This window comes from Trichomonas vaginalis, chromosome I, assembly GCF_026262505.1.
Source record: "Trichomonas vaginalis G3 chromosome I, whole genome shotgun sequence".
Taxonomy (NCBI): Eukaryota; Parabasalia; order Trichomonadida; family Trichomonadidae; genus Trichomonas; species Trichomonas vaginalis.
In genome coordinates, this window is record NC_067203.1 from 18983156 (window position 1) to 18997416 (window position 14261).

The following is a 14261-nucleotide window of genomic DNA, read 5'->3' on the forward strand; positions in this document are numbered from 1 at the left end:
AATAAAAAAGAGAAAAATGAAGCCAATGTGTCTCGAACCTAGGACTTAGATAAGCAATCCCACTGTTTATCACATTACACTACATGCATCTCTCACCTTAGTCAATGAGATCAACTATATGATAACTTTTTCCCCATTATATTCTTGTGGAAAAGTGACAAATAGCAACTTTGACCCTCTCTCAAAAGATGACGAGTAGGTGACAAAAGTGCATACTCTTAAATTAACCTTAAATGTTTATTTTTCGATATTTTCGGTATTAACCTTATTGTAAATTTTTCCGGTGATAAATTTATCACACTGAGGTTATTTTTCCGGTGAGATTTTTAACCTTGATTTAATGAAATTAATATATATAAATTTTATTATTTTTAATTTCGAATGAGTATAATAAAATATTTTTTTATATCGTCATAACTCTCATCACTGTTGTGATTCCAAATGCGATTATTAAGGTTCAAGTCGCTAATGTTTTGAATGAAGATAGAGCAGTAAGAATTCTTACAAGGGCAGGTAATCAGATTGTTGAGCAAAGAGCTTCAAAACACGATGAATGTTTGAAATTAATTCAACACATTTTGGAAATTGTCGAAAGCCGAAGGATTGAACCTAATGTCCTTATTCCATCTTTGAAGACAATATTAAATTTGGCACAAAGAAGTTTAAAGGAAGAGTAAGCAAGATTAGATAATTTGGACTTTTTTTAAAATTAATGAATAAACAGTATATTTTTGAAGTGTAAGCTTATTTACCTGAAGCTATATTACTTAATATAACATTCAAAGTATTATTGCTATTTATTGGAGAACAAATTTATGTAATTTTCACATGAAAATTGATAAATTTGTATTTCCTTATGATAATCAATTTTTGTATTTGTAGAGAGTCTCCCTGCATGATATCAAGACTTGGCTATTGGTCTTTATCCATTTTTGAAAATTGTATTGTAAATTGTAAGAATTTCTGAATACTACTACTATAAAATATAATTGCTTATCAATGTATATTCTCCCTGCATGATATCAAGACTTGGCTATAAGTCTTTATCCATTTTTGAAAATTGTATTGTAAATTGTAAGAATTTCTGAATACTACTACTATAAAATATAATTGCTTATCAATGTATATTCTCCCTGCATGATATCAAGACTTGGCTATAAGTCTCTATTCATTATGAGTATGACCCCATTTTTTTTTACAAAAAGTGCCGAATTGCAACTTTGTCCCAATCTCAAAAGATGACTTTTCACTCAAACTTTCGATAATCATTGAATAGTTGTAAACTACGACATTAATGTCTGATCTTATGGATACTACGAGCAAATATGATGAATTGAGAGGCACCTATAAATATTATATCGATTTATATATTGCGTTGTTTCATCTAAAAACTGAAAAAGAAGAAGAATTAATTTCAATTTACAAACTGATCAAAACAGAATTGATTGATTCAACAAAATATCTTCCAAAATATATTATGAGAGATATTTTGAGAGTCATTCTGTATAATAATCGTTATGCAAAGTCATATTTGTTTCTGGCGAAACTAATTTATGATGATTATCATGTTTCAGAGGTCGACAATATTCCATTCATATCTAACTATCTGTTTAATGAAGAATATCAGATTAAATTAGATAAGTCTCAATATATCAGAGATAATATAGATGGATTTCTCGATATTCATACAGAAAATACTATTTACAGAGCAATTATGCTTAATGATGTAGAAAATTTCATCTTCTTCACCGAAAGAGAAGGATTTAATAAGTATCAAAACCTTCAGAGCTGTTTATATCCATTTTCTAATTTTGGACATTCATTACCTGAATTATGTTGTTACCATGGAGCTGTTGATTGTTTCAAGCTTTTAAGAACGAAATTCAACTCAAGAATAACACCAAAATGTCTCGAATTTTCATTTTTAGGAGGAAATCAAGAGATAATGAGTGAATGTTTGAAATATCAGGAACCAGATGAAGAATGCATGAAGTATGCAATTCTTTCACACAACATTGATTTTGTTACATTCTTGATGAATGAATACGAAATTCAAGTTAGTATACCTAAGTCGTGTACAGAGGCACTGCGCGCCTCCATACACCACTTAGCTGTTTTGACACTTTACAAAACTGGTAACGTATATTTTACAATACAACCATAACACCAACTTAACCTTAAATATTTACAAAACCGTCTGACACATAAACGACTTCACTAATGAATTCACTAATGAATTCACTAATGAATTCACTAACGACTTCACTAACGACTTCACTAACGACTTCACTAACGACTTCACTAATGAAAAAATAAACGTTTTCACAAACGACTTCACTACTGTAAAAAATAAACGTTCTCACTTACAAAAGTATTGCAACTCTTCCCATTGCTGTGCTTCACACAATAGTTCATATTCTTCAGTATCGCTGCTGTCGCTCCAATCGTCAGAGTCAAAATCACTGTCAAAATAAATGTTAGTAAGTTTTGACAAAGCTAATGAAACACGCTTACCGTTTGTATCGTATGCTTGTATAAACTTTCCATTCTTCATTCCTTCATAAACGCTCAAACTAACTTTACCCTTTCTCCCTCGTATCTGATAGAATGTATTTTCACGAGGAACGAAGAACAAATTCTTGAACTCATGACCGTTGTAGTTTGTTATCTCAATAGTTTTCGTCATTTATATAAAAATAAAATAAAAAATAAAATAAAAAATTAATGATATCACCACCCTCACACGTATGAAAACATAGCACAAAAATAAATTTAGGTGAAGTGGTGAGATCTCACCTCTTTTTTCACCCTGTTGAATTCATTGCTTTATAACTCTCTTCCTTTCTCCAACTCTTCTAGCTTCTTCCTAAGTTCAGCAATGTTGTCCTCATGAAGTTTAATCTTTCTCAAAATTCCTTCTTTATCTAATGGTTGCTTTATCTTTCTAAACTGAACTCTACCATCTTTCATAGTATGAATGTAAAAACCTTCTGGAATAGTTCCTGATTTAATGTATTCTACCAAAAACTTTTGTTTCATTGCTTCAGTGACTTTATTTGTCATTTCAATCAAATAAAAATTTTAATATTAAATAAAAATAACGTTATTTTTTCAGTAAGGAAACGCAGGAGTTTTACGATTTATTTGCGGAGTAGGTTCTGGTTTAAATGTTGGAGTCGGTTTTGGAGTTGACTTTTGAACAGGAGTTTGTACTTCCATAGGTTCAGGAGTCATTGAAGGTTTTGCTTGTGAAGGTGTTGGAGTTTGTTTAACTTCAGCTACTTCAGTATTATTTACAACATTTGCTTTATTTCTTTTCAACATCATAACTGCTCCTGCTGTAGCTAGCAAACCTAGTGGGAGACCATATCTTATATAAGGACTTGACCAAATGCTATTTTTGACAGGAGCTGGTGGAACACCTAACCTTGGTGAGACTGCTCTTTGCCATTGTGCAGCTCGTAAGAAATATTCAATAGGTGCTCCATAATCGTTTGGTAAAGTTTGTTTCATAGATGGTGAAGGTTCACGAGAGCTTAATGAAGAACTCATTTATAAGCTTTAAAAATAAACGTTCATCCTTTATTCCTCACTGTCGTCCGTAGCTAAGTTATAGTCATCTAATCTTATTATTGGGATTCCATTAGCACGCACCTGAATGGCAAAGCAACAATCCCTCATAAATCCAATAAGTGGCTTTGGTACATTTTCAGTTGCTAGTTCAATAGGTCCTTTAACAGACAATTTGTATGTTATTGGAGCAGTAGATGTTTGACCTTGCTGGAAGCAAAAGTCCACTTCTGTTGGAAAACCACATAAGAAATGTGTGTTGTCATAGCTATCCCATTTATGTTCCACACTACCATCATCCACCAATGACCTCATAACATCTTCATTAAATCCTATCATATCATTGTTTGTATTGCAGGCGTTCGCAACCATTTCATAAAATACAGGTCCATATGATTTTTCAGGTTCTGCAGGCATATTTCCATAAGCTCCCATAGAAAGCTGAAGATATTTAAACTTAGGGTTCTCAAAATTAACATAATAGTTGTCTTTCTTTCTAAATAGTGCCCAAATACTTTTAACATTAATAGGCGTATAAGCTGCTGTAAATGTTGCACTTGAACTATCTGTATTCTTTGAGAATGAACCGTCCATAGGAATCCAATCCATAACTTTAACAGGAAAACATAAAGCCTCGTTTGTATAATGTTCTACAAGTTCTGTATAAATGTTAGGGTCTAAAGAGAATGACTTTGGATGAATGAAACATTCATTAAAATCCATCTTTGTTCGAAATAGTTGCTGGGTTACAGTTGTAATAGTAACTGTTCCACTAGCTTCTACTGCCTTCGTTATCATAGTGAATGGTTCATTCCATGGAACAAATTTATTTGTCGGTGGATTTGAATCTGAAGCAAATGCAACTTTAAGAGTTGGATTGAAAGCAATGATATCATTTACAGATATAGATGTGCATTGTAATGCGTCGCTACTGAACTTTACTTTAAGCTGAATGTTACCAGCAAATGCAGGAATAAATCTTATAGCTTCTAATGGTAAAAACTTTCTAACAGGAATTCTTAAACGAAGCTTAAAATCAAATGATTTTCCTGCTGTAATTGGACCACTAACAATTTGTCCTGTTCTGCATGTTCCCGAATGACTCCATACATCTTCATGTCGAGTCTTTGAGAAAACATCTACTTTCTTTATTTGTTCGGTAGTTTGTGAGTTTGAAGTTATATATGCTTCTTCTCTTGCGTTGTCTTGAGAATATACGATACGACCATTTGCAAGGATTTGATATCCAGCAACTGCATAGAAAGCGTCATCGAAACCAATCCAAAATCCTGGTGGGTTTGTTTTATTGGAACCTGAACCAATTTCTTTATCTGCAATAAATTGACCTTCCATTTTATACGTAATGAATGTATTGTAAAGGTCCAACATATTTTCACCAGGAGGTGAGAGATTGAATGTTACCCATGTGTTATCTTTAGCAGTTCCAGGTTGTGATGGAATCTTTGCGTCAGAATATTTTCTATTAGTGTCACCAATTTGAACTGCATTGTCTATGATATCGAAATATGAGCGAATCTGATGAATATGCTCTGCTGGAGTAAATTCGTTTAACTGTTCGTTCTGCATGTATTTACTTCGGATAAAAATATCTATTTACTTCATTATTCTCACTCTTCTTCTTGGAATTCGTGGTGGAAGTTGTTTCTTGACATTTTCAATGAACTGTACATTCTCTTTTCTCTCAACTTCTTTCACTGGTGGGTCAGGGTTCTTTGACTCGGTTTGTTTTTCAATGAAATTCACGAACTTTGCAATAAGCTCTTGGTTCGTTATTGAAAGTACATCTGGCTTCTTTTCTTCTGGTTCTTTTGGTGGCTCAGTTTGAACAGAAGGTTTTATATGGGCTTCGTGGACTTCACCCTTGCCATACACCTTAATGTTGTCGCTTTCTGCATTCGCTAATGGTACCTTTCTTTTTCTTACGTATATTTTACCATCTTTACTCTGACTTACGTAATAGAAAGGATGTTGTATTCCTCTTGCGTCATTTAATATAATAGACTCTCGCTCTGATTTTGACAAGCTCATTTTACATTGGTTAAAGTTTCAATTTTGTTTTTTTATCTGCAGTCAAATGACTCAGACAAGCCCTACGGACAAGACCCAAGGGGTCATAGATGTTGAAGCATTGAAGAAAGAAATTCGCGAGCAAATTTTATCCGAACTGAAGGAACAAAAACAAGAACAAAAGCCAGAGAGACCAAAGAGAAAACTTAGTGAAAAACAACTTGCTGCATTAGCTGCTGGAAGACAAAAGAACCCACGTTTGCTGGCAAAGAAAGCTAGAGAAGAAGCAAAAGCAAAGGAAGAACAAAAAGCTAAAGAAGCTGAAGCAAAGAAAGAGTAAATGGTTTATTTTTATCCGAATTAAATGTATAGACAAATACCTTTAACTGTTGCGTTCAGTAGTGAAAACCCTGACGTCAAAATAAAGGGGAACAGAGTAACGTTTAAGTTTCCAACAGACTGGATTGTGAACATAAATGAAGAGAAGTACATTGGCATAACATCTATGTATATAACACGTGCTTTCAGAAAGGTTGACTTTATACTTCAAGTCGAGATAGAAAATGACGAACAGTCTTTAAGCGCCCAAAACATTCACATATACAAATACTTTAAAGACGATACAACATTGTTGCAATGTATGATTTCATTTAATGAGATGTTCGAGAAAAAGTTTAACATTGAAGTACAAACTTTACAGCCTTTACATGAGTTTCTTGCACAACTGAAGGAAGAAGGTAGTCGGCCACAACTTATAGACTTTCATTATGAATTTAATGAAAATGAAGATGGAACTCATGACTGTCAATTCATTGTATTCTCACCATTCAATGAAGTAGCTAAAGAGAAAGAAAATCCATTACGTATAAGATTTCAAATCTCTGAACCAAGTGATGATTTCAAGAATGTTTTCAATTATGATGCAATGCTTCCGAGGAAAAATGAATTTTCAAAGATTGTAACACCTGGCATTTGGGATAGAAAGCAAGCTATATTATATTCAAACTTAAGTAAGGGAGTTGAAAATGAGTTCATTGGTCATACACGAACTTCACCACTTCCTAACCCTAAATACTATCAATTAACTGGCTTCAATCGTGAGTTTTGGATAGACATGTTCTCCACTCATGACCATAACTGCCCAGTGTTCTTACCTCCAGACCATAAGGACTGTCTCTACATTGAAGCACAACTCTTAAACTCTACCATCGCAGTATTGTAAAATCTACGCTAGCTTTATTTTTATCACGAATGACCTCATTTCTGACAAAAATAAATGACCTCATTCATGACCTCATTGCTGACCTCATTCATGACCTCATTGCTGACAAAAATAAATGACCTCAGAACTTCAACTTACGAATAAAGCTTGTTTTAGTCGTTATTGAGAAGTTAAACTTCTCTTCAAAGCAAGGTTGACATGACTTACATAAGTCAAATCCAATCTCTTGACCATCATGAAGTGCTTTGTAAAGTTTCATTAAACTGAACTCAGAGTCTTTGTCATATGTTCCAACAGGTATGTGAATGTTCTTATCTTCATTGTAATAGCATTGTATAGCTTCAGGAAACATTTCATTAGCTGTTAAAGCAAGAACGTCTTGTTTTACACCTTTACAACGTGCATGGAATGCAACTTCATTTAAATCATTCGTGAGTAAGTCTATGTAAGTCTTCTTTCCACAAAATATTGACTTGTATGCTAAACTTTGTTTATCTTTTGTGATTTCTGCAAAGTCAGAATGGAACTGACCTAATGTTTTACCAATAAGTTCTCTACCGTATCTCTTCTTAAACTCTGCTGCAAGCTTTGGTATGTCTTCATTGAAAATATGCATGCTATCGCAGTCCTGGTAAAATATTTGAAGGCCCATGTCCTCAGCAGTACAGAATACTTCACACATTATTCTCTTCGACATAGACAGAATGTTAACACCAAGTGGACAGAAGTTAAAGTGTCTGCAAATGCTTTTCGTTAGCTTGAAAATAGTTTTATCTGAACCATCCAAACCTTCGAACTTCACTATATGGTTGTAGTTTCTGATGGCATATCTTATAGCATCTTTGTCATCTACTATGGTTATTTTTGACTCAATAGGAGATAGAATAGTTTTGCCATAAATACTGTTCAGAATGAGCTTTATATTTTCTTGCAAAGGATTTCCTTCTTTCTTATACTTTAACCTTAACTCAAACAACTTCTTTACTTCATCTCTTATTCTAATATCTCTGTTTCCATCGTAGTAATATCCTTGCAACACTTCACATTTGACACCTTGATATTTTATAAGGTCTTGTAATGTTATATGGTCAACATACATGAGACAGCAAGAGTTTGAACTTCTGGGAACGTTAAGTTCTGGATTTAGTTCAGGGTCACAAACTATTAAAGGAAAGTGTCTATGTATTCTAATCTCTGTTATCTTAATGAGAACAAAGAAGCCAGACATAAACTTTTCACCAATGGGTTCCTTTTGGTCGTCATCGAATAAATGCTTTAACAAATATTCAGAACTTAACATCTCATCCTTCAATACTTTTGGAATTCCTTCTAAAGTATAAAGTCTTGCTATAGCGGATGGATATAATGAAACAGCGTCGAAGTCAGCAATGAGTTTCTTTTCGCTCTTTTGTTTCATGTTATCTGACAACATACATCTTCCACCTTGAATGCATCTCGAAATAAATTCTCTTGGTTTATTTGAGAGGTCATAAAGATTTCCATTCGGGAAGTACACTCTGTTCTCAAACAATTTGTTAGCAATTGAACAAATACTAACGTAGTCATAAACGTTTAAATCAAACTCTTTCAATATGTCATTGCGGAACTTAACAAAACCTTCTCTTAAAATTCTTACATCTTGTTTGCAATAAAATGAGCTATATTTTTCTAAGTCGAAGTGGTTTTCATCTATTCTGCAACCTTTGATGGAATCTATGTTTTTCATGAACGTTTCAATATCTTTTACAAACTTACACGCTTCAGAAATGACACCAGTTCTGTTGTCATTTGCTAACAAAACACTGCTGTAGTAGTTATATGGAAATACTTCTTTCGGTCCTGTTTGTAAGTTAAACATAGCAGGAAATAGTTTAAGCTTCTTATTTATAACACTGTAAGAGTCTTTTATAATAATTGCCCGTCCTTTATATAAGCCAGTTATTTGCATTGTTCGTGAACCTTTAATGATGGGAGTTCCTTTCACTTCTGTCATGTGTCTTAAGATGAAGTTTATATCATAGCTGAGGTTATGGAAATATATTAAACTCTTGTCAGGAAGTCGCTCCAAAAATTCTGTTGCACAGTTTTGACCCCATATGCTTTCACTCACTGAACCATCTTCACTGTCAAAACAGATGTTAAAAGCTTTATGAAAGCCATCGGTACTGCACTCAAAGTCAGCAAAGAAAACGTGCTCAGGAATGAACTTGCACTTATTTTTATTTACTTCTTTTGACTCTGCTTTCTTCTTCAGTTGTACACAATACTTTGGAGCATATGTCAAATCTTTAAATGGTGCAAGGTTCTGTTTATATAAGTCAGTCGTATATGTGAAAAGTTCTCCATAAGAAATAGGTTCGAAATATTTGCACTCCCACAATGTTTTCATAACATCCCATAGCGGTGTAGTTCTATCCATGCGAACAATGTATTTACCATCTCTCATTGTATATATTTTCATCTGTTTTTCAATGTTCATTCCACCACACTCCTTCAAGATTTCTATATAGTTGCGAATGAAATATATTGTCATTGGTAATCTTTCGTTTAGCATGTAGTGGTCTTCAACAAGAAGTAAGTCAATAGTTCGAACAGTTTCACATTCTTTTGGTATATATCTCTTTATTTCATTATGTCTTGAGTCATTGAAATAACCAATGGTAACATTAAATGCTATACTTGTTGCGTCAGAAATTTCTTGTACTTTACTTTGAGGAAAGTCTCTAACACGAATGACTTCTCTCATGTGGTCAATAGTTTCTTCATCTACTCCAGCTTGAATGCAAGCATAAACGAAACAATTGTCTTCTGTCATAAGTGCTGCAGTTCTTTTGTTCAGTTCATTGAAGATTTGGTAGCGTTCAAGATTTATAGGTAATGTGCAAAGATACTTCCAGAACTGACCGCTTCTCTTCTTATAAAACTTCTTTTCACCATTATCTTTCCAAAAGCTTTCTATAAGTGCTGGGTTTCCTGTTTGCTTAAGAGCTTCCAAAATGGCTTTCTGGTCATTTGTCAGTGTGCTTTCATCTCTATATGGTCTCTTTTTTGGTTTGCCGTTCTTTACATCTGACATCGTTAAGCCTTCATATTCAGTTAAATCATACATCTTTATTTCAGTAAGATTCTTTATGTTTGTCAAGAAGAAGTCATAGTGCATTTCAACAATACCTGCAGCATTTGCTTCTATCTCTGATATAAAGTTCTCCTTCAAGAGCTGATGTAGTAATGTTCCAATATTATTGAGGTTTAACGTAGAACATTCATACTTTCCACCAAGTTTATAACATACCATCCATCTTTGTTGGGAGTTTATTTTAATCTTCTCTAAGAGTCTCATGAAAACCTTACCGAAATGTTTGTGTAAGTAGTCTCTGTTTGGTTCATCTAAAGCTTCGATGTTAAAGTCAATGAGTCTATTGCCTGACTTCACATTTCTCTTCCTATTCTCTTCATCTTTCTTTAACCATCTCTCACCTTCTTTTGGTTTGTCGTCAATGGAACGAATGACATCGTTAGCTTTGCGAACTTGTTCTATAGCATTTTTAAACATCTCTCTTCTCTGTTGTTTCAGTGTGTCATCTCTCTTTCGTGTTTCACCAACGTTTGCATTTGTTATGTCAAACATCTCACGCCTTACTTCATGAGAAAGAGCTTTACGAGTATGACCAACGTTTGCATTTGTTATGTCATACATTTCACGCCTTACTTCATGTGGTACTGAACGTCTATGATATAAGTCAATAGCAACGTCATTTAAAGGAAATGTTCTTGCATGGACTTCGTCCTCGCCGCGTTGCGGCTTTATGAACTCATGAATTCTATCATAAGTTATTTCACCATTGTAGTCATTGAGGATGTCAGCGAGTGCTTTTTTGTTTGTCGCGTAATGTTTTGCAACATCTATGTTAGCTTCTGTAAGAAGTTGTTTTATTTCCGAGTGTTCTAACTTAGACAACTTCCGATACATCTTTAGTAGGAAATAAAAAAATTTCTTAGAAAAAAATTAGCTTAGATTTTTTAAGGCTAGTTTTAAAATATTTCGAACTTTTTATTATAATGAAACACATGCAAGATTGCAAGTTCTTTTCATACAATGCTCTCGCTACTGCCATCAAGAATGAGTTCAATAATGCTTCAAATGTTAATGTTATCTTTAACAAAAAGTTTGTGAAAGAATCTAAGTTTGGTCAGTATGTCAGACCATTAGCTATCGTCATTGACCGCAAACGTTATACTTCACAAGAGTTAGCAGTAGTTTTGAAACAAAAGAGTTTCTTCGTGAATGTCAAAGATACTCATTATACTGTCATAAAGAACTCTAACATTGACTTCTTCAGTATTGCTTTAAATCTTTCCGAACAGAAAGAATATAAGAAGGGTGAAACATCTGTGAAATATTATCCTTCATCTCTGAAGACAATAACGAACAAAGATGTTATACAGAAATTCTTACCAAAGGTTGAAGAAGCTTCTATTGACATTGACGAAGGAAGTGAAATGGTTGAAGAAATAGACCCTGAAGTTATTTAAGCAAAAATATATTTTTGAATAACTGAAAGTGTCACCACGTCACCATGTGTCACCAGGTTAATTAACTTCTTTTAAAAATGATGACAACATGACATTTTGACAACAGTCCAGGAAATAAATTTTATCGTTAATGTTTACGTTAATGTTTTTCATTAAATTTTGACAAAGTGCAAATCTTCACTTCGTCAAAAAGTTAATGTTTTTCATTAAATTTTGACAAAGTGCAAATCTTCACTTCGTCAAAAAGTTAATGTTTTTCATTAAATTTTGACAAAGTGCAAATCTTCACTTCGTCAAAAAGTTAATGTTTTTCATTAAATTTTGACAAAGTGCAAATCTTCACTTCGTCAAAAAGTTAATGTTTACGTTAATGTTTTTCATTAAATTTTGACAAAGTGCAAATCTTCACTTCGTCAAAAAGTTAATGTTTTTCATTGAAATCGATAAGTTTTCATTAAATTTTGACAAAGTGCAAATCTTCACTTCGTCAAAAAGTTAATGTTTTTCATTGAAATCGGTAAGTTTTCATTCTTCCTCTTTGAAGTTGTCGAAATATTCTGTTATCTTTTCTTTCAGTAATGTTAAGTCTTCTTTGAATGTAAGTATTGTGCAACCTTTGATGTCATAGTGTGTTTGAGGAAGAGTATTTTTGACAATTTCCTTTATTTGCTCATTCGGTGTCATTGAAATCGGTAAGTTTTCACGATAGAACCAGTTTCTGTCAGATTTATATATCTTAGCTAAGTCATAAAAGCTCTTGTTGTTTCTTCTCACTAAATGCAACATAACCATATCTCTATCTTCTTCTTTCTCCAACTCTTCAGCGTAAATCATATACTTATAGTTCTTTTCCTTTCCTTTTGGTACTGAACGTGGTATTCTTTTCTGTATGCTTTTGTCTTCGGATTCAATGACTTCATCTTTTGCTTGAAGTTTCTTTTCCATCTCTCCACGTTCTGCTTTATATAGTTCATCTAACATCATGAAAATATAACAAGCATAACGAGGTGAAGCCCACATTGCTACAGCATTTACTAAAAGTCTATGAACATAATAACCTTTCAAACAAGGAGCCAAATTCTTGCGATTTTCGAATGGAATCTCTTCCCTCGGTTTTCCGAGGGAAGCAATCATATGAGGAAATTCTTCTAAAAGTTCTTTTGTCTGTTGGTTTTCAAACCAATGATATGCTTGCTTTGTAGAACGAAGAGCATTCAAAATACTTTGCATTTGGTACATATCGTCTTTGACCGAACGAATGAGACGTAACTGTTTGTTATACTGTATGTACTCGTATTCTTCATTAATGGCTTCATGAACGATAGCAATTGTTGTGTTCTCTGATGTTGACATTACTGTCTTTACATACAAAATAAAAAAATAAATAAAAATAAAACTAACTTTATTTTTCTATCTTAAGGAAATTCATGAAAATTCAAGAGGGTGAAAAAACAGGTGAAAAAACGGGTGAGATCTCACCTCTTCACCTAAACATTATTTTTGCTGAATTCAGCAACAAAATGAACGAGGTCAGCATGTATGTAAATACTTTGAATTCATTTATACCACCCTTAGTAAGCTCATAAAATGCTTGTTTTGAGGTTGAGCCACTTTTGGCTCGACCGTATTCTTTCATCCAAAACTCAAGAATTTCCTGCATGAATTTTCATGAATTTTATATATTAATGTTTTCGTACCTGTTGTCAAAATGTCATGTTGTCATCATTTTTCAGAGAAGTTAATTGGCCTGGTAGCACATGGTAACATGGTAGCACCTTCAGTTCTTCAAAAATAAATTTCATTTTCAGCATTATTTTTGCATTTTGACACGAAGTGAAGATTTGCACTTCGTCAAAATGTGATGTCATGTTGTCATCATTTTTCAGAGAAGTTAATTAACCGAGTGACACCTTCAGTTCTTCAAAAATAATTAATTATTGAATAACCTGAAACCATTAACGATAAAATATATTTTTGGTCGTTTATGACAAAAATAAATGGTTCATTTACTCACAATATTTTTGTACAAAACAACCCCAAGCTTTTAACTTCTTTTCTGCAGCTTCTAATGCTATCTTAGCGAGTTCATATTCTCTAAATTCTCTCTTTAAATTTTCTTGTTCCCATTGGTCTAGTTCGTATGGAGAATCTCTATAACCATAACATAACTCACGTTCATGTTCTAATTGTTTTTCGCACATTTTTCCAACTTCTTCTTCAAACAAAGGTTTAGCATTCTCTACTGTATCTTCAAGTTCTTCTTCATCTAATTTCTCATGAACTTTCTTGTCTATGGAGTCCATAATTTTTCCAACTGCTATGCAATATTTTGGAGAAACCCACATTGCTATATAGTTTATAAGTCTTGGGTCTACATACGTTCCTCTAACCTGTTTGATTTCATCAGGAATTCCTGCATGAATTTTGTATAAAAACCAACCGTCTGAATTCCGGCGGTTGCTATATTCTTCACAAAATGCCTTATAATACTCTTCCCAGGACTTATTTTCCAACAACTTTCTAAAGTCTTTCCTAAACTGCTGACACATCTTTGTTGCATTAATGTAACCATCCTTGTCTCTACGTAAGACTTCAATACCATTATAAGTGCCTTTTGTGAATGTTTCGCCATTAGATTTGTTCGTAAATGTTTTTGCTTCGACTGACATTACTGTCTTTACATACAAAATAAAAAAATAAATAAAAATAAAACTAACTTTACACCTTCAGTTCTTCAAAAATAATTCATAACTACCTTCCTCCTGTGTTGTTGTCTAAATGTCATGTTGTCTCATTTTTTCAGAGAAGTTAAATAACCGAGTGACACATGGTGACATAGTGACACCTTCAGTTCTTCAAAAATAATTAATTATTGAATGACCTGTGTTGTTGTCTAAATGTCATGAGT

At 33.2% G+C, this 14261-nt stretch overlaps 11 protein-coding genes across 11 annotated transcripts, besides 4 other annotated features; 4 read left to right on the plus strand and 7 right to left on the minus strand.

Moving 5' to 3' along the window:
- The first annotated feature begins 193 nt into the window (after positions 1 to 193).
- Positions 194 to 404: a mobile genetic element.
- A 3-nt stretch (positions 405 to 407) lies between these two features.
- Positions 408 to 1233: a mobile genetic element.
- Positions 1234 to 1294: 61 nt separating this feature from the next.
- On the plus strand, positions 1295 to 2164 carry TVAGG3_1010900 (protein of unknown function (DUF3447); the record flags this gene model as incomplete). Its single annotated transcript, XM_001579135.1, has 1 exon — positions 1295 to 2164. One exon carries the CDS (start codon positions 1295 to 1297, stop codon positions 2162 to 2164), a length of 870 nt encoding a protein of 289 aa, XP_001579185.1.
- A 167-nt stretch (positions 2165 to 2331) lies between these two features.
- Positions 2332 to 2843: a terminal%2Cinverted (terminal inverted repeat of Maverick-1A transposon ID:TVAGG3_1010910).
- Positions 2332 to 14261: part of a mobile genetic element that runs on past the window's edge.
- Positions 3112 to 3552, minus strand: TVAGG3_1010920 (uncharacterized protein; the record flags this gene model as incomplete). The annotated part of the gene is made up of 1 exon (XM_001579138.1): positions 3112 to 3552. The coding sequence occupies one exon, from the start codon at positions 3550 to 3552 to the stop codon at positions 3112 to 3114; it is 441 nt and encodes a 146-aa protein (XP_001579188.1).
- On the minus strand, positions 3583 to 4923 carry TVAGG3_1010930 (uncharacterized protein; the record flags this gene model as incomplete). Its single annotated transcript, XM_051254542.1, has 1 exon — positions 3583 to 4923. One exon carries the CDS (start codon positions 4921 to 4923, stop codon positions 3583 to 3585), a length of 1341 nt encoding a protein of 446 aa, XP_051080116.1.
- Positions 5185 to 5619, minus strand: TVAGG3_1010940 (uncharacterized protein; the record flags this gene model as incomplete). The annotated part of the gene is made up of 1 exon (XM_001298934.2): positions 5185 to 5619. The coding sequence occupies one exon, from the start codon at positions 5617 to 5619 to the stop codon at positions 5185 to 5187; it is 435 nt and encodes a 144-aa protein (XP_001298935.2).
- TVAGG3_1010950 (uncharacterized protein) lies at positions 5666 to 5938 on the plus strand (the record flags this gene model as incomplete). The annotated part of the gene is made up of 1 exon (XM_001298933.2): positions 5666 to 5938. The coding sequence occupies one exon, from the start codon at positions 5666 to 5668 to the stop codon at positions 5936 to 5938; it is 273 nt and encodes a 90-aa protein (XP_001298934.2).
- On the plus strand, positions 6257 to 6820 carry TVAGG3_1010960 (uncharacterized protein; the record flags this gene model as incomplete). The annotated part of the gene is made up of 1 exon (XM_001289121.2): positions 6257 to 6820. One exon carries the CDS (start codon positions 6257 to 6259, stop codon positions 6818 to 6820), a length of 564 nt encoding a protein of 187 aa, XP_001289122.2.
- TVAGG3_1010970 (organellar and viral DNA polymerase type B) lies at positions 6942 to 7919 on the minus strand (the record flags this gene model as incomplete). Its single annotated transcript, XM_001282551.2, has 1 exon — positions 6942 to 7919. One exon carries the CDS (start codon positions 7917 to 7919, stop codon positions 6942 to 6944), a length of 978 nt encoding a protein of 325 aa, XP_001282552.2.
- TVAGG3_1010980 (organellar and viral DNA polymerase type B) lies at positions 8605 to 9929 on the minus strand (the record flags this gene model as incomplete). The annotated part of the gene is made up of 1 exon (XM_051254543.1): positions 8605 to 9929. A coding segment is annotated over one exon (1325 nt), but the record flags the coding sequence as incomplete, so codon positions are not given.
- TVAGG3_1010990 (uncharacterized protein) lies at positions 10880 to 11353 on the plus strand (the record flags this gene model as incomplete). The annotated part of the gene is made up of 1 exon (XM_051254544.1): positions 10880 to 11353. The coding sequence occupies one exon, from the start codon at positions 10880 to 10882 to the stop codon at positions 11351 to 11353; it is 474 nt and encodes a 157-aa protein (XP_051080118.1).
- TVAGG3_1011000 (KilA, N-terminal/APSES-type HTH, DNA-binding family) lies at positions 11879 to 12706 on the minus strand (the record flags this gene model as incomplete). The annotated part of the gene is made up of 1 exon (XM_051254545.1): positions 11879 to 12706. One exon carries the CDS (start codon positions 12704 to 12706, stop codon positions 11879 to 11881), a length of 828 nt encoding a protein of 275 aa, XP_051080119.1.
- On the minus strand, positions 13360 to 14022 carry TVAGG3_1011010 (uncharacterized protein; the record flags this gene model as incomplete). The annotated part of the gene is made up of 1 exon (XM_051254546.1): positions 13360 to 14022. The coding sequence occupies one exon, from the start codon at positions 14020 to 14022 to the stop codon at positions 13360 to 13362; it is 663 nt and encodes a 220-aa protein (XP_051080120.1).